The sequence below is a fragment of the Peromyscus maniculatus genome, chromosome 13, assembly GCF_049852395.1.
Source record: "Peromyscus maniculatus bairdii isolate BWxNUB_F1_BW_parent chromosome 13, HU_Pman_BW_mat_3.1, whole genome shotgun sequence".
Classification (NCBI taxonomy): Eukaryota; Metazoa; Chordata; class Mammalia; order Rodentia; family Cricetidae; genus Peromyscus; species Peromyscus maniculatus.
Genome location: NC_134864.1, coordinates 5,685,343 through 5,704,543, shown reverse-complemented (window position 1 = coordinate 5,704,543; position 19,201 = coordinate 5,685,343). Strand labels below are relative to the sequence as shown.

At 44.4% G+C, this 19,201-nt stretch overlaps 1 protein-coding gene across 9 annotated transcripts in view; it reads right to left on the bottom strand.

Moving 5' to 3' along the window:
- Positions 1-19,201, bottom strand: part of Dgkd (diacylglycerol kinase delta) — a 96,480-nt gene that overhangs the window by 52,745 nt on the left and 24,534 nt on the right. For 8 of the 9 annotated variants that reach the window (XR_013043965.1, XR_013043966.1, XM_076549530.1 and 5 more), the window contains 2 exons: positions 13,432-13,542; positions 11,860-11,940 (listed from right to left, as the gene is read on the bottom strand). Coding sequence is in view for 7 of the 9 variants with exons in the window: in XM_076549530.1 (XP_076405645.1) it covers positions 11,860-11,940; positions 13,432-13,542 (192 nt within the window). In the remaining 2 variants the exon portion in view is untranslated. Of the gene's footprint in view, positions 1-11,859; positions 11,941-13,431; positions 13,543-13,759; positions 13,875-19,201 lie in introns of those variants that run through there. The other variant, XM_076549537.1, reaches the window with a different exon arrangement.

Genomic DNA, 19,201 nt, shown 5'->3' with positions numbered 1-19,201 from the left:
TCATTATATATGCATCAGGATACCAACTCTGATCAGATGGACAACTAGAGGGACCTTGCATCCACTACTGGAAAATATGTAAATACAACCTCTCCAGAAGACAGCAGATTGTTTTATTGTTTTAATTTTATCTTAATTTTTATTTCTAACCATTTGTATATGTGTATGTCTGTGTAGGAGTTTGTGTACATGAGTGCAGGGCCTTTTTCTTCCAGAAGGCACTGGATCCCCTGGAGCTGGAGTTGCAGACAATTGTAAGCTGCATTATTAGTCCTGGAACCTGAACTCAAGCCAGACTCTGTAAGAACAGCCAGCACTTTTAACAGCCAAGCCATCTCTCCAGCCCCTAAGTAAAATTTTATTTATTTATTTATTTATTTACTTGCTTATTTTTTTTTTTCCCCAACAGGGTTTCTCTGTGTAGTGCTGACTGTCCTGGAACTCACTTTATAGACCAGGCTTTCCTTGAACTCTGAGATTCCCCTGCCTCTGCCCCAAGTGCTGGGATTAAAAGTGTGTGCTACCATGCCCAGCTTAATAATTTTTAAAAGACAGGAAAACTTACTTTGGAAGTGATGGAAATATTTAGTATCTTGATTATGACAAGTTTCAATATGCGTGTGCCTGAGCAAGTGTTCATGAAAATTCACACACCTTAAATACTGCACTGAATGATGCATTTCTGTATCAATTAAGCCATAAAAATGTTTTACTCTCAGCATGCACTAGCACACTGATGCATTCATTAAAGAACATTATGAACCTTTCTGATGACCAATGTGACCATGTAGCTTATCATCCAAGCCAGGAAGTATATGCAAATCAAAGCGGGATCTAAAAAGAAGTAATGGTGTTATGGCATCTACAGCCAGCTGTGTGAACTGGACAAATCGGCAAGCTGGCTATGGATACAACGGCCAATCTAGTTTGGGTATAATTAGATTTTGTCATGGCTAGGGCAGGCCCTAAAGTTCACCCCTCAGAAGGCAGCACAAGGCTGGCAGCAGAATGAGCATGCCCTTGACACCTGAGACACAGGCCAGCAGGGCTGGGTGCAGGGCAGACACCAAGGCCCACCTCCAAGGTCGATGTTATTTCATTATTTCAGCCTGTTTGTTTGTTTGTTTGTTTGTTTGTTTGGATGAAGACGTCAAAGAAGGTGCAGAGCCACCCCCACCACTAATTATCCTCCAAATGTTGGACTGTCCTGATCCTCCCTTAATAATCTTTGTGGCCATGAACAATGAGCCCATAGAAAAAGCTGTGCCAACTTCTCTAAAGCAAAGTCCATCAGGGCGGGAGTGGGCTGGACCTAGCCCTGCACAGGGTGTAGCCCTGCACAGGGTGTAGCCCTGCACAGGGCACCTTACACAGCAGCTGTGTGGAGGACGCCCTCACATCTCTCTGAAAGCCAGCACCAACAGCTCCTACAGTGCTGTCTGAACATGGAACTCACAGACTTCATTGCGAGTTTTCTTCAGATGGGAGGGAAGACGAGTCAACAAACAGTGCTGAGAATTGTATTATTAACTCGTTAACAAGCAATCACACCACTGTACTCTGAAATACTAGGCACTCTGGGACAGATAGGTAGGATTTCTTTCCACATTAATTTTCTAAATAATGACACCATATTTCTAAGGTCAAAAACAACACAGACAGGACTTGGTTCCATCACACCATAGGCACATTTATCAAAAAACACTTAGTAAAACAACTAGTTATTAATATCATAGGCACTAAGAAAGACTCAATCAGATCCAAGACCTTTCCACCTGTCATTTATCAAAAATTCCTTCATAAAACTATTAAGGGTTTTGACTAGACTCAAACAGCAGTTATTCAACTGTCTGCTTTTGTTTTCTCTGCCATTTGTAAAGAAAGGCAAGTGAATATTAATAATAAACACACATTTTCATACACAAGTACACACAACAACAATCTGGTAAACAGCGCAGATTTTTGCCCGTGACAACCCTCCTGATAACATAACCACACAGCATACCCAGACTCCAACCCACCCCACAGCCACAACGCACTCTCTGCTCACCAAGCCACGGGCTGCCAGGGAGACCTGTGTCCTCTCTGCCTAGAGTGACTAGGAGAACTGGCCTAAGCCTGGCTTTTGAACCAGTTATGGCCCAGGCATGGGTACTGCCTCCAACAAAGCCACACACTTGGTAAATACATGGCCACCAACCTGGCACAAGGCCTGGCCTTCTTCCGGCTTCTAGATCTGGAGAACACAGAATGAATTCTAAAGCATGGAATATGTTGAGTAAAAGTCCCTCTACATGGTTCTCACAAGCTCCTGCCACTGACCAAGGTGGGCCTTAACCATGTCCAAGAACAGGTAACCTCAGGCCCAACACTGTACTGGGCATGACCATACCAGTGTAAAGCTGCAGGTACCTGAGAAGGTGGCGGAGAGGTACCTGATATCTCAGCTGAGGTATGGTGGCATGTGGGGCCATGGTTAGGAGTCCTGGAGCCTGAGCTGAGCACAAAGAAGGATCCACTCCCAGTGGAGAGGCAAGGGCTCCTGACTGTAGGACAACATTTGGCACACAAGATGACTCCAAGGACCCTCAAATGCAGCTCTGCCTACCTCAGGCCAAGGCCAACAGTCACAGGAACCAGGGAGTCTTGCCTAAGGGGGAAATCTGCCAAGTATGGACAGTTTTTCCTTTCTCCAAGCCAAAGTGACTGGCTAGGGGCTTTGCCCAGAAAAGAAGAGAAATCTAAACAAGCTGAGAAGGAAAACCTATGTTGAAATCTGGATAAAGGTCACAGTTCCTCACAAAGGAGCGGCCCTGATCACCCACAGGCTGACATCTGCTGGGAACAGATGAGAAACTCAGGGTCACCAGGGAGTTACCACTCACCCATAATCCTAAAGGCCAAACACACAGAGAACTACTGAACAATTCTTCCAATCCATTACAAAGCTCCTTTATCACTCAGCAATTAAACAAAGGTATCTCCTAGGTACTTACACAGCTCAGATTGGTCTCAGATTGATAATCACAATGCCTCAGCCTCCGGGTACAAGCCTACTTATCTCTTACTAAGCATGGGTGGTTCTTTTTTTTTTTTAAGTTTTTTTTTTTTTTTAAGTTTTTTTTTTTTTTTTTGCTCCTGTCATCTCTGTACAGATCAGATTCCAGATTCTTTAGGCTTTGTGCTTTGTTTGTTTGTGAATGTATGCACATGTGTGTGTGAGGTGCATGCTCCCATGTGCACGAGTAGAGACTAGAAAAGGTTCTGTGGTATGTATATCCTTGACTATCTATCACTCTTCTGTTCCTTTGAGGCCAGGTCTCTCTCTGAACCTGTGGTTCATGTTTTCTCAGCTAGGTAGGAAGCTAGCAAACCTCAGAGAGCCTCCTCCTCCTCTTCCTCCTCTTCCTCCTCCTCCTCAGAGCTGGGGTGACTTGTACCAGTGACTGTCCAGCAGGCTTCCAGGCCTTCAGCCTCAGACTGGGGTTGCATCCACTGCTGGTCCCTCGTACTGACATGTCTAGCTTTTTGCACTGCACAGCTACTAGTCTGACTGGCTTTCCAGCCGTCCACCACTGCGAGACAAGTCATATTCGGATCATATAAGCTAATTGTACAGTGACCCATCCTCCATCAGCTCTGCTCCTCGGGAGAACCCTGACATTCATAAAACTAAGAAGAACTGCTTTCCCGACATCCACTCTGACCATAGGTGCTACTGTTTAGCTCTATCTACAGTCTGCCTCTTTTGGAATTCCAATACATCAGACCAAGTGCTTAGTATCAGCATGTTAAACCCTATTACTTTCCTGCTCGGCAGAGGGTGAGTAGTGGTGGAAATGAAAGGCAGCAAATGTGCAGAGTATGCTTTAAACCAACCTAACCCCATGGAAGGATCCTAGGATTACTCCCATCTCACAGATAAGAAAACCTAAAAAGATAAATACTCTTGCTCTAGGGCACAGAGCTAGCAAGGAAGATCTTAGGTGGGATGTTGTGACACCTAACCTGTAATCTCAGCGCTCAAGTGGCTGAGATAGGGAGATCACAAGTTCGAAGCTAGCCTGGGCTACATAGTGAGGCCATGCTTCAAAAACCAAATAAACAAGGAAGATCTCATAAGATTTATGGATACTGTTCACGTCTTCCACAGCATTTCCTGGAAGTTTCTTAACTTTCCTATGAAGGAAGTCTTAAGCCCACTGTGAGAACTCACTCCTTGGTGTGTGCAGTGGGGTTCCTCTGACCAGGCTACTTCAGAGAAATTACCACAAGGATATTAATACCCACCAGGTCTCTACCACAACAGCTATACAGTGTGGCCTTAGGACCAGGTGCTGGCTCACGGTGTAGTGGAGGTAGCAACCAGAAATAGCAAGCCATATTCTGAGGATATCACATAAGAGTTTTACCAAGGGCTCCTCTTAGAAGTCTGGTGACACAGAAGGAAGCTGTCTCTACTCAGCCTGCAGGATGGGTGGTGGGAAGGAGGACCAAGGTCAACAGAAGCTGCACATCTTCTGAGCAGAAAAGGCAGAGAGAGGGAGCCACTCTGCAGGGGAAGCCACACGAACTGCCACACATGGTCCTTCCTTGATGTGAGACACTTTTCTAACAATAACTTAAATGACTAGTCAGGCACCCTCAGTTCTAGCACTAGAAGGAGTAACTGGGCAACTATAACACCTGACATGGTAAAAAGACTTAACACTATAGATAGCACATGTTACAGAAGCTCATGACAGGGACATGTTTATCACAAACTGGTAAATAAAGCAGAATACAGAACAACACCTGTATGACATAATACATCATACAGTAAATATCATAAAGCAAAACAATGTTTCCCTTTGAAAAACTAAGGGGGAAAAAAACAAAGCTGCTGAATTACAGCAATGGCGTTTCCTTTTATTTGAAACTTGTTTTAAAATCATTACTCTGATCTAAACACTTTAAGAAAAGTGAATGACTAACCCACTCATAGAACCTAGCACCTAAGAGACACAACTATGGTTTCCGGAGTGAACAAATGCTCCCAGGTTCCTCCCCCAACTGTGCTGGTTTGGTAGGAAATGCCCCTCTAAGCTCACAGAGAGTGGCACTATCAGGAGGTGTGGCTTTGTTGGAGGAGGTGTGTCACTAGGGGGTGGGCTGTGAGGTCTCCGATGCTCAAGCCAGGTCTAGTGTGTGACATTCACTTCCTGCTGCCTGGTGATCCGGATATAAAACTCTCAACTCCTTTTCCAGCACCATGTTGGCCAGTACACTACCACACTTTCCACCATGATGATAATGGACTAAATCTCTGAAATGTAAGCCAGCCCACAATCAAATGTTTTCCTTATATGTAGTAGGGCGCTGTTCCAGCTTTGACCTGGAAGTACTACCCCCAGTGAGGCTTCTGGTAACTGTCATGCCTGCCTATGATCTGCCCCTGAGGCAGGGCCAAGACGGGGAGCCCTTAAAACCCGAGATCTGGATGTGCTGCCTCTCTTTGTTCCTGGTGATCCTGGATGCTGGATGGTAGGCCGAGCGGAGTTCTCCAGAGAACACCACTGGACTGCACCTCACCTCTCCCAGATCCTGTAACCAACCCCTTTACTAGCTGTAAGTTACCCCAAAATAAGCCTTTTTAACTATGTGGAGTTGCCTTAATAAACCCCCCAATACTTATAAGTATTGTTGTGGTCATGATGTCTCTTCACACAATAGGAACCCTAACTAAGACACTCACTGACTCTTCCTACATCTCTCTGCCTGCAGAAAGGACCCACATTTTCAGCGTGCACGCAAACACACACACACAGTGCCTGGTTGTGTTTGGGCTTTCTCCGAGCATGCTTACTATTGATTCTATGGCTAGTTCTTTCATATCTCATATGAGACACCTTTCAGAACAGAGTGAACATTTATTCACCCAATATTTCTTTCAGGTTTCTAATACAGAGTTTGCTACAATGTAAGACTGTTGGGGAAAAAAAGTAAAATCAAGTTTTTCTAAAATTAACATGTTTTCCAATTATTTGTTTCATTTTAGAAATCTGGTAACCAGCCTTCCTTGCTGTCAAATTCTCCATAGATAAACCAGCTTTTGAATTTGCTTCTGTGCACAGACATACAGAGAGAACCAGGGCTGGTCTTGCCTGCCTCAAAACTGTCTATCCAAACATGAGGACCCTAAATCTACAAGAAAGGATCCAAGAAAGAAGCAGCCCCACATCCTCATGCCCATGTTGGACAAAGGAGCAGCAGGACCTCTGAGTAGCTGAACTCAGGCAGTCAGCCAGGAGGTGACGTGCTAGGACCCTAAGCTTCTCTTGGCCTCAAACTTGAGACATCCTAAAACAGTGTCATCAAGGACATCAATTACTAAGTGATGATTCAACCTTACATGAGTGGAATAAAGTATCCTCAAGAGAGGTCCTAAACCTGGCTGTACCTCCAAATCCTAGGCAGCCTTGAAGTATCATTTGTGAGTCAGCTTCAGAGTCCCTAGAGGTAGTGTCAGGAACGTCTAAGTTCCAAAGAAGCTCCAGCACAACCAGGCTTGGGACTACTACTCTGAAGAAGCAGAGGACAGCTTCCTAAGCATAGCATAGGAAGGAAGAGTCCACACGGGTAGCTTCACATGATCTCCAAGGAAAGGACTGGGTCTCCAGATGGTAAAGGGAGGCCCCTCCAGACACAAGACCAGCAGGCACCTGTGCATATGGCACTTCCTAAAAGCAGTGGCTGGAGCAAGATCATGCTAGGACACATTAGGGCATGCGAAGATGGGGGAGAGGAGGACAGCCCCTTCAGCTGCATCAAGAAAGAACCAAGGAGCCACTCAAAGATGTACACACTTCTTAAAATGAGCAGAACACAATTCTTCCCAAAGATTTTCTATTTCAGGAACATTTTAGCAAAACTTGTCTTTCCTCTTTAAGGTTCAACCCAAATGACACTGCTTCTATGACCTAACGGGTCAAATGATATGGCTATATGGCCTTAGGCCTGGTAAAATTGAGAATAAGCTACAGCAATTATGTTCAGTGACATGTTACTTAGCAAATATAAAAACTGTGATATTTCAGAAATGTAATGATACCAAAGAAGAAGAAGCTCCAGTTAGGAGCCAAATGATATAATCAATTAATTTAGTGTTCCTGTTTCACCACTGACTACTCAGTGGGTACCTAGCATCCCGATACTAACAGTAACCATTTTACCAAGCCTTCACTGTACTCATTAATTGGGAGCTCCTAGCAACCCCAAAGGCTTCATTCCTTGGATGAAGAACCTGACGTTCAGAGCCACATGACTCACTCAAGGTCATCAGCTAGTAAGGCTGAGACAGGACTTCCTCCCACTTTCACAGTCTAAACGTCAAACACTATGTTTTATTGTTTCAAACTGACAAAATCTCTGTGTTGTCCTACAATGAGGTTCTGTGTTTTCACAGATTAAGAAAACAAGAGAAGTGGTTATGGAGACACAAGGCTGTAATACCAACAACTGGAAGGTAGAGGAGCAAGAAGATTGGGACTTCAAGGTCATCCTCAGCTATAGAGCAAGTTTGAGGTCAGCCTGAGTTACATGAGACTGTCTCAGAAAGGGAAGAAGAGAGGCTGGAGACATGGCTCAGTGGTTAAGAACACTTGCTGCTCTTGAAGAGAACCCAAGTTCTGTTCCCAGCACCCACATCCATCTGTAATTCCAGTTCCAGGGGAGCCAGTGCCCTCCTCTGGCCACCATGGGAACCAAGGACCCACATGGTATACAGATCAACACCCGTACACCTAATAAATGAACAATCTTTGTTAAAGGAGAGCAGGAAAGCAACACAGGGAGAGGGAGAAGGAGAAGACGGAGGAGAGAAACATAGCCTGCTATCTAGGCCTTCATCTGGGGAAGGGAACAGCCAAAGGCAGAGTCTCAGGTTCCTCTGGGGACTCACTCAGGTTTTATTTTCCCAAATCTCCACAAGGATGCAAGTTTAATAAAAAGAACTCCTCTCCCCGTCTGCTGAACTTTGGCCCTCAAATATGTGGCCCAGGGAAGCTCTGAAAGATCACCTGTTGAACCAATGACCAAGCAAAGTTCTCAAAGAACAAGACAAAGTCTATGACCAAGCAGAAACAGAAACAAAGTCACAAGAAGACTTGAGCAACAATACTCCTAAGTTACAATAGATTAACAACAACACTGCCCTTCCAATTTCTCATATTTACAATGAGTAATCTTGAATAACAGATGCTTATAAATACAATGGAATGATAAAGACATGGAGAAAATTAAAACAGTGACAAATACTGACTTCTAAGTAGGATCGAGAGAGGTCTAGAAGCTGGTCAGAGCTGGTATGTTATACACAGAAACCCATGAAATGACTCATGCATGAAGACACCAGTGAATCAAAAGTGAAAACTAGCAAGGAGAAAAAGTAAAACCATCCTTGTGGTGACTTGAACAAGAATGACCCCCACAGACTCATATTTGAATGCTTGGCCACCAGGGAGTGGAACTGTTTGAAAGGATTAGGAGGTGTGGTCTTACTAGGAGGAGCTGTGCCTTGATGTAGGCAGGGTGTCACTGGGGGTGGGCTTTAATGTGTCAAAAGCCCATGCCACACTCTGCTGTGGGATGGTCTTTCTGTATGTGTGAATAAGTGTTGCTACCCTTCGTTAATAAAGAGGCTGCCAGCTGGGTGGTGGCAGCGGCGTACACCTTTAATCCCAGCACTCCGGAGGCAGAGGCAGGTGGATCTCTATGAGTTTGAGGCCAGCCTGGTTTACAAAGTGAGCTCCAGAACAGGTTCCAAAGCTACACAGAGAAACCCTGTCTCAAAAATAAAATAAAATATAAATAAATAAAGAGGCTGCCTTGGTCTATGGCAAGACAGGTTATAGCCAGGCAGGAAATCCAAACAAAGATACAAGGAGAAGAAAGGAGGAGTCGGGGGAGATGCTGGGAGAAGCCAGAGAAGCAAGATGTAACAAAGCACAGGTAAAGCCACGAGACACATGGCAATACACAGATTAATAGAAATGGTTTAATTTAAGATGTAAGAGCTAGTTAATAATAAGCCTGAGCCACAGGGCCAAGCAGTCTATAATTAATATTAAGCCTCTGGGTGGTTATTTTATAAGCTGCTTCGGGATCAATCGGGACAGAGAAAAGGCTCTGGCTACAAGGCTCAGCATTGCTCTGTCTGTCTCTGTCTCTGTCTCTGTCTTTCTCTCTCTGTGTCATGCATGTCTCTCTCTCCCTACCTCAGCTTGTGGATCAGGATATAGCTCTCAGCTACTGTTCCAGTACTATGTGTACTGACATGCTTCCCACCACGATGATAATGCACTAAGACTCTGTGGTGCTTTGAAAGAAAATGGCCCCCAAAGAGAGTGGACTATTAGGAGGTATAACTTTGTTGGAGTAGGTGGTGGCCTTGTGGGAGGAAGGGTGTCACTGTGGGGGCAGGCTTTGAGGTTTCCTATGCTCAAGATACCGCCCAATGAAACAGACCACTTCCTGTTGCCTGCAAAATGTAGAACTCTCAGCTACATTTCCAGCACCATGTCTGCCTGCATGCTGCCATGTCCCACTATGATGATAATGGACTGAACCTCTAAAACCATAAGCCGCTATCTCAATTAAACATTTTCCTTATAAGAATTGCTGTGGTCATAGTGACTCTTCACAGCAACAGAAACCCTAGCTAAGAGAGCCTCTGAAACTGTAAGCAAGCCCCCAATTAAATGCTTTCTTTCAAAAGAGTTGTCTTGGTTGTAGTGTCTCTTCACAGCAAAGGAACAGTAACTAAGACAATCCTCAAACTGCCTCTACCTCAGCCTGGACTTCAGCAGATCTGCTGCTTCCTTTCTGCCTTTGGGGGTCTTAAGAACAAATCCTTTCAAAAGAGAGCAAGAGCCTAAACTCATCCTGTCAACTTCTACTAGACAATGTCAACCAAAATTACCTGACACAGCAGCAGGAAAGGCCGAAGGATAAGAGCCAAGAGAAAAAACTAAACAGAAAAGATACACAAAATTCCCATATACCTGAGTTTTCTGACACAGACTCTAAAATAAATGCACTGAGTAAATTTAAAAAACAAAAAACAAAAACCCACCTGGGACTTTGCAACCTTGAAAAGTCAGGGCCAATGAGATGGCTCAGCAGGTAAAGTCAAGTTCCACGAAGTCTGACAAACTGAATGCTATCCTCAGAATCCACAATGGAAGGAGAGAGCTGACTCCTCAAAATTGTCTTCTGACCACCACATTTATGCCATTTCAAATGCACGCGCACACACACACACACACACACACACACACACACACAATTTTTTTTTTTTATTTTTTTAAGATATCTTTAAATAAATAAAACTAGAAACCCAGCCAGGTATGGTGAGTCATAACTATCATTTCAGCACTTGGAAGCTACAGCTGAAGGATCACCAGTTATGAGCTAGTTTAGGCTACACAGCAAGACCTTATCTGAGATGATACAGAAAGACAGACCCTATCTCAGATAGATAAGACAGACAGACAGACAGACAGACACACACACACACACACACACACACACACACACGCACAGATTATTGACAGATGATAGGTGCATACATACATACATATATATACATCAATGATAGACAAACAGAATTTTAAAAGGGAAAGAGGAAAGAGCAAAAGGATGGTTAAATGTACTGCTTTGCATTGGACCATTCAGCCCTCAGCACCCACATCAGGCAGCTCACAGCCACCTGGATCTCCAGTTCTAGGGAGAATCTAAGGCCTCTGGCCTCTTATAGCACCTACACATATATACATGCAATTAAAAATAAAACATTTGCGGGGGGAGGGGGGGGGGACATGCCTTTAATCCCAGCACTCAGAAGGCAGAGGCAAGCGGATCTCTGAGTTCAAGGACAGCCTAGTCTACAGAGTGAGTTCAGGACAGCCAGGGCTACACAGAGAAACCTTGTCTGAAAAAACAAAAAACAAAAACAAACAAAGGTTCCAGTGCCACCAGCCGAGCAACCCCCGATACTGTTAAAGAGCCCGTGGCTGTATAAAGTCTTAACAGAAAGCGCTACATAAATAATGTGAATATTTAGATCAACAGTGAGGGGAAAGAGTCACCAAAAGTTTTCAAGAGAAAAAAAAAACACGTGAAAGAAATTCACCAGTCTGATTTCAAGACGGATGCAGAAAAAGCCTGAACCAATATGACACCAGATTGGGTGGTTGGCTGACTCTGAGGTCTTAGAACTTTTGCAAAAAAAAAAAAAAAAAAAAAGTACTACATAATTGTTACAAATTTGGAAAAGGGTTCAAATACATAAAAAAGTATATCAAAATATTAATATTCTATCTTGTGAGATGGGTGAATTGTGGTTGCTTTCAATTGTCTTAACATAAGCTTTTCTGGCTTTCCCAAATTATCACAAAAATAAGCCAGGTGTGATGGCATGCCCCTTTATACACCTTTAATCCCAGCACTTGGGAGGAGACAGGCAGATCTCTGTGAGTTCAAAGTCAGCTTGCTATACAGCTGGTTCCAGGGAAGCGAGGGATACATAGAGGAAACCCTGCCTCAGAAATCAAATAAACAAATAAATAAACAAGCTTCTGAACAAAAAGTATTAATAAATAAGCAGCAACACTTTAAAAACATCTCATTTAGATCGTCTTGCTTTGTGCTTACATTATCAAGTTCTGTTATTCTCCAGCCACAGCCACGGTACTGCCTTCATGTTGAAATTCAACATTTCCCAGGAATCCCTCCACTCAGAAAGGGGATGAGAAAGTCTGAACTACTTCATGCCACGCTCCAATGAGAAACCTTGGAGAAGGATGTGACCTAGAATCTTACCGTGAAACTGTTGTTGACATTTTTGGTGCTAGATTCTGCCACACTGGCGTCAGTCAGGTCTACCTCGTCGAATATGATCGACTGGAGAGAGATAAAAACAGAGGATCTCAGGCAAGCCAGGGCATGCATTATTCCAAGCACTCATGGTGCTACTCTCCCTACCCACCCCTACAAGCCCAGGTTCCTTGAAACCTCAACATCTGATCAATCCACCATGTGAAATTCCTGCAACCACCTGCCTGCCTGTCTCTCCCAAAGAGCATGGATCACAGGTAGCTTGTGACTTTCCATCTACAGAGTTCATCAATGGGCACATTACAATAGCAATGCTGATATTTCTTTCTACACTCGTTCTTTGTAGCAAATAATACCAATAATACCAGTGCTTCCCTTTTAAATGTGAGATAGCCAGTCAGGGTCCAGAGTCAGAGGATCTTTCTGGTTTGGATTTCTCCAGCGAGCACATTTAGGAGAAAAGTTCCAACTAAAACAAACACTGTAGGGGGAAGTGGCAGGCCCTAATAAGAGGAACCCAGCCATAAGGAAATCAGGGAATGGAACAGAGGAATTTAGTCCTAGTGAGGCCCCGCCAGATCTAAGGATGCCCTGTGTTCCTCTCCTCTCCCCACTAAGGTCCAAGCCACAGCCCCTCCTCCTGTTTACCTTACTGTTCCCTCTGTTCTAAGATGCCTCTATATGGAACCCCTGGAGAAAAGACTTGCAACTAAGAAAACCTTCCCCACCCCCACCAACAGGACCAAAATAACCATGGCTGCGGTCAGAACCCTTTCTAAACATGTTGCCTTGTTCCATTTCTAATTTCAGCAAACTAACTCCCCTAGGGATGCTTTGCAAAATGATTCCAGATTTTTCTTAATGCCCAAATATCAGAACTGCCACCAACACTGAGACAAAAGCACAGGTGTTAGGACTGCCAGCCTGCACACTGGGGTTTGAAGTCTGACAGCATTCACTGGACCTGGACCAGAGCAGCAGCAGCCCAGCTGCTCCTCTGACAGCACCTGCCTGGGGAGTTCGGCTTTGAGTCTTAACATAGCTGGGAACTTACCACCCAGGGCCAGCTGCTGGGAAGCTTAGAGATAAACAGCTGCATATTTCTGTTCACACACTAAGATGCCCAATGACAAGAGGAACTCTAAGCCCATAAGAGATCCATGAGCCTGTGGTTCCTATCTTTCTGAAGAAAACTAACTGAAATATAGTTAGTTCTGTGACCATTTTTCCATTTTTAGGGAAGAGGAAAATGAACAAAAATAATTTTTACAAGAAATAAAGCATGCTTAGTGACAAATAAAAGCTGACACCAAGCATTATTACAAGCCAGATAAGATGGGACTGTAGTTCAGTGGTAGAATCTGCCTAAGCACATCCAAGGCCTTGGGTTCAATTCCAGCATGACTAAAACAAATAAACAAAAGAACAACAAACAAATAAAATAAACAAACAAACAAACTCAGCTAGAATTAACTGATTTGCAAGTATTCATCTTGTGCATGAGAACTCAGTCCCTAAATGGTGGCTCTTGAATTTGATCCTCTCACGGTGCCTTACCTTTGCAGTTTTAGCATAGTACAGTGTTCGTCCTCGAAGCTTAAAGTACCTCCTTTTGGATCGTTGGAACGAGTTGTTCTGTTTGGTCAGCATGCCCTCTTTGAGGATGGTCTGAAAGCACAGAAGTACATTGTGAGCTTACATTCGGAGGTGCCCATCGCCCTGAAACACCCTATCATGACTGATGAGCAAAGTGTGCCTCTAAAGGGCTAGGCAGCCTACCAGAAGAACAGTTCTCACTCCCTCACAGACCTTGACCTCTACGCAGGCTAAAGCACTGTGATGCAAGGCAAGGGGCATACCATTTTTCTAAGGGACCACAGAGTACCTGTGTTAGAGACCCAAGGTCTGTCCTAGCTGTGCCCAGCAGATTAGCAAAGGGGAAACGGGTTCAAGGACTCCAGGAAGCAGCAGCTGGGGACAACTGGGACACAGGACCAGCACATTCTCCAGCTTAGCATTTGGTATTTTTCAGCTATTCTTGGCCCTGCCTTCATGTTCTCTGGCCTCTTGCCATTTCTCAGGATTCTGTTGCCAAAACTGTCCACGTTCATTGCTCTGGGTTTCAGTGTGGCTCCAGGCCTGTGTTCTGCTCAGCCCTCTGCATGGTTCTGAGGTCAGTATAAGCATCTGACATTCATCCTCCCTGTGATACAGATAAGCCATTATAATACAGGAAATATTCCTTTTTCCCCAGAGAACTTCCCCTGCTCAGTTAACAGTAAGTCAGAGTTGTCTTCCTTCATTTGCCCCATGGACGTGGCTCCTAGTGGACACTGAGTCCTACATAACACTGGGAAATCAAATGATCAAGAATGGCCAGATGCCCTGTACACATTAGTGTACAGATGTCACTAATACAGTCAACACTAATAAAAAGGCCGGGTATAGCTCAGTATAGAATGTTTGTCTAGCACACTCGAAGCCCCGGGTTCCATTCCCAGCACCACAAACAAAAGATAATAATAATAAACAGTGTCCAGGAGAACATCCAGCACTTACACTACAGCAAACAGCTGAGCAACCCCATGCAGGTTTGCCCTTGAAGCAACTTTTCAAACAGTGTATGTATGAAGCACCTAGACATTTGAGGATACTTAAAACTTCCTAACACAAAACCAGAGTGAACAAGACACAGAAACCTCGGGTCATCCAAACGTGCCAAAATACAAAGACAGCACATTTATGTAAACAAGTCTGTTTATCATAGGGGAGAGAGGTAGAGGGACAGAGAATGTTAAACCAAACCCCAGCTCCCTCACCCTCTAAACACACAAAGCCAAGTTCAGGGCCCACAGCCCAGCAGCACACAGGCCATTATATGGTGCCTGAGATTTCCTCATCTCCTCCTGACAAGGCACCTTCCTGAGGCACCTTCTGGGCTGGGTGTGATGCATGTGCCCATACTTACCCACAGGCTCACTGGAATGGACTCTGCTCTAGTACCTACCTGGTACTACATCAGCTGCCCTCTTGAGACCAACCCAGGGGAAAACTGTTGATGAGCACACTTCCTCATGTCTCGTGTCTATACCTTCACCTCTTACTTCTGAAGGAGTCACTCCCCCTATCTATCTCCCAGGAGTTAGAGGGTGCCAAGGGCAAAAGAACATGATGGCACAATCCAAGAAGAAACACAGCCAGCTGTCACTCACACTCAGGCCCCGTACTATGACAGAGGACTGCCAAAAGGACCTAAGACCAGGGCACAAGCCAATCTGTAGCATGGAAGAGCTGTAACAACTTTGATTTACAGGTCCAAGTTCGCATGGATGGCACTATTGTTAGAAACATCTGTACACAACACTACCAGTCCATGGATGCCTAGAGCACAAAGAGAGAACCTTTCCTGTAGACCTTAAAGGGCTCACCTATAGAGATACCTCCTCACCCCAATTCAGTTTCCTTACCTTTGAAGGGGAAGAAACTTCTTCCACTTCTTTCCTATGTGCAAATTTTAAAATAAAAATAAGGCAACAAAACCAATATGCTGAACCAAAAAAAGTTTCAAATTATCCTTAAAGTATAGATAAGAGTTTTTTTTTTTCCGAATATGCTGCTAGTATCTCATACAAAAGAGGGAAAGCAAAATTAAAGCACACTCCCCACCACCACCCATATACACAAACACACAAATATCTTTCAGAAAGTAGACCACAGCCTGCAAGCTTCGGCTGCCCAAAGAGACCTGCTATTCTATTTATAGAACAAGCATGCTCAGAAGGAGACCCTAGTGGGTTGCAGCGGAAAAGGATGGAGAAAGATAAAAACTGGTATTTCTTTGAAGCTTTCTCAGAAACTATATTTTCTCTCCTCATTCGTGCTCCTAAATACTACAGATATGCTACAGGATATTTTTAAACACTCAGTCCAAGCCAGTTGACTTTTAAAAGTGGTCAAGAAAACTGCACCCTGAAACTATGTGCTGAGCTTTGCAATGGAAGGCTGCAAGAGGCACCAAAGGAAATGCTGCTGGTCTGGCAGACCCTCTCCACCACAGACCAGTGAGAGTCAGGGACAGCCACAGACAGGGTCCTGGCTCATGTGTGAGAATATATTCTCTTTCCTGTCTCCCCTCTTCAAACACAGAGCAGACAATAGCTCAGATAGCAGCTCAGGCCACAGAGCAAAGAGGTATACTGGCGTCCAACTGTGGAAGTATAGGCGGGATAAACAGACAAGAATTCTGGGAAGAAGAAGACTGAGTCAGGAGATGCCAGCCCGCCGTCCAGGGGACAGCATGTAATGGCACATGGGTAAAGTCACGGAACACGTGGCAACATTCAGATTAACAGAAATGGGATGAGTTTAAATGTAAGAGTTGGGCAGTAGTAAGCCTGAGCTAATGGCCGAGCAGTATTTTATTAAACCAGTATACAACATTATCCCACAGCTTATATACATAATTAAAAATTAAATATGAATCAGGCAGAGGAAGAAGAGAAGAGGGTTTATGGAATGTCCAGTCAGTAAAGTGCTTACAGCACAATACAAGGACCCAAGTTCAATCCACAGAGCCCATGAAAATAAAATTGTAAATTTTGTAATTACATTTGTAATCAAAACATTGGGGAAAGCAGAGATTAGCAGATCACCAGGGCTCACTGACCAGTCAAGTTAGCCTAATCTATGAAACCTCCAGTCCTATCAAAAAATAAGGTGGGATGCCTAAAGTACAACATTCAAAATTGTCCCCTGGCTTCCACATACCCAACCACACACATACCCCTGCACAAACATGCACATCCACAATATCCTGATTTAGATCAAGTGGATACAGGTAAATTCCTTCCTCTGCTCCAACACCATAAGCAAATTCATGTGCTTCAGAGCTATGTGCACCTGGCCTTTACCTGTTCTCATCACAGTCCACCAGGACACTAAGGAGATGCACAACTAGGGACACACAATGTTCTACTGAGTGTCTCATGGCCAGAGAGTGTAGACTAAAATACACCAGGGCATCCACCATCCTGGAGAATTCTCAACTCCACAGAGCCAGGACCCCACATACCGTCAGTGTAACAAAAGGAACACTACACAGATTTTTTTTTCTCCTAAAGACCTCTAAAATACCGACTTGGGAAAAGTGTCAACAGCTTTATTTTCTTACCAACGAGAATTAATTTCAAATACCAATGCCCTGGTTTCTCTCCAACAGCACCAATATTAAAAGTGACCCATGTTCTCAAACCCCCTATACCATAAAAGTTTACACAAAGAGCAGGGGAGATGTCTCATTCCTATCTTCACTAATGTGAGGAAGGACTGAATCAGAAAGGAACCAAAAGAGGTAACATCCAAATCCCCAAGAGCTGTTCAGGGGCCTGTCCTTCATCTGGGGTTCACAGCACATACCCACCAGCACAGCCAAGCAGATTCTCTCCTGGCACTGCTAACAACATTATCAGTTGTGCAGTGATGTTGCAAGGAGCATCATCACCATGATGCTCACTAGCACTTCCTCAGTCCTGGTCAAAGACGTAGAGTTGGTACAGGAAGATGGCTCCCTTGTCTCTGACATACGGGAACACAAGGAGCTTCAACACTCCCTCATTTCTGACTTGAAGAAACACAATGCCTAGTGCTACAGCAGCCACACCAAGAACCTGAAATAAATGAGCAATCGGGCGCATTTCTGCAAATAAAGGTCACTGTCCACTCTACCTAGTACTGAATGTGGTGTCACCAGGGTCCAAGCCACAGCACATGAAATAGACTTCCTCTCAGCCATTCTCTTCACTGACCTATGCCATGTCACTCACTCTTAGCCCTGCATTTCCTGTGTTTAGAATCAATGGCATCAAAGCTAAAAGACGTATCAGAGCCAGTGAGACAGTTCGGCAGATAAAGGCCCTTGCGGCCAAGCTTGACAACCTGAGTTCACTCTCTAGGACTGACATGGTAGAAGAAGAAAACTGACTCTCACAAGTTGTCCTCTGACCTCCACATGTGTGCTGTGGCACATCCTCCACCCTCCACAACACACACACACACACACACACACACACACACACACACACACACAAATAAATGTTAATAATTTTTTTAAATAAAAGAAGTAGCCCCATTTCTAAGCTGCTACCAAGTACCACTGATTCTGTCTCTCTTCCTGAGTTCAGATGCCCAGTTAGAGCTAAAATTTTGATCAATCTCAACCAATCCCTCTCTCCTTCTCTCCCTCTCCCTCCCTCCCCCACTCTCTTTTTTCCTGTCTTTTTTTTTTACTTTTTTTTTCTTTGATAGAGAGATAGAGATTGGAGAGATAGAGGGATAGACATTAGAGAGATAAAGATTGGAGAGATAGAGATTGGAGATATATACATATGAGTATATAATCTCCAATTGTCTTTTTTTTGAGATATGAATTCATATAATTCAGACTAGCCTCAAATCACTGTGCAACTGAAGCTGTTGTCTTGAATTCCCTGCTGCCTCCACCTCCCAAATGCTAGGATTCTAGCCATGCACCCATGTTCAGTTTAAATTACTTTCTCTATGCCTCAGTTTCTCTCAAAGTGTGACCCAAGGGCTGGGGATATAGTTGCGTGATAAAAGCAAATTGCTTGGTGGAGACAGATCCCTGGGTTCCATCTCCAACACTATGCACAAGAAAAACAAGATCAAAGTATACCCCCAGATCACCTGAATTGGCTTCACAGGCACCTGTTAGAATGTAGGACTCTCCCAACCTGCCTGGGAACAAGCAGTTCTGATGAAGACCCACTTAGATAAGTTTAAGAATCCGACTTCTTCCAGACTCTCCTCGTCTCTCCTGATGCCATATTTTCTCACCCAGTGCCTCTCAACTCAGATACAACTAGAACTACCTGGCAGACAGCCTTAAGAAACACTAGCCTATGGTCTAATCCCTCCTCATCTCAGCCCTCCTGGGAAATCAGAATCAAGTAGGCAGGAACCTAAGGGGGCAGTGTTTAAAGCTCCCTGGAGGTCCCAATAACCATCCTCTCTGAGAACCCACACCCAGTCACAGACCTACCCAGGAGGTAAGTCTAATGTGGGTTGCAGGTTCTCCCCATCCCTCTTTCCTTCCTAGTCCAGCCACCCTTCACCCCTGTTCTTTTAAAGAAACTCTCCCCTGACTGTGAATCTTCAGCTCCTCTTTCCATCAGCTGAAAAACTATTATGCTTCAGACCAGAGGTAAATGGCACTGTCTCTAAGGGAAGCCTTTCCAGAACCCCCACCCTGTAGGCACAATAGCTGCTGTCTGCTCTACAAGTATACAGACTTCCATCCTAAGACTGTCTC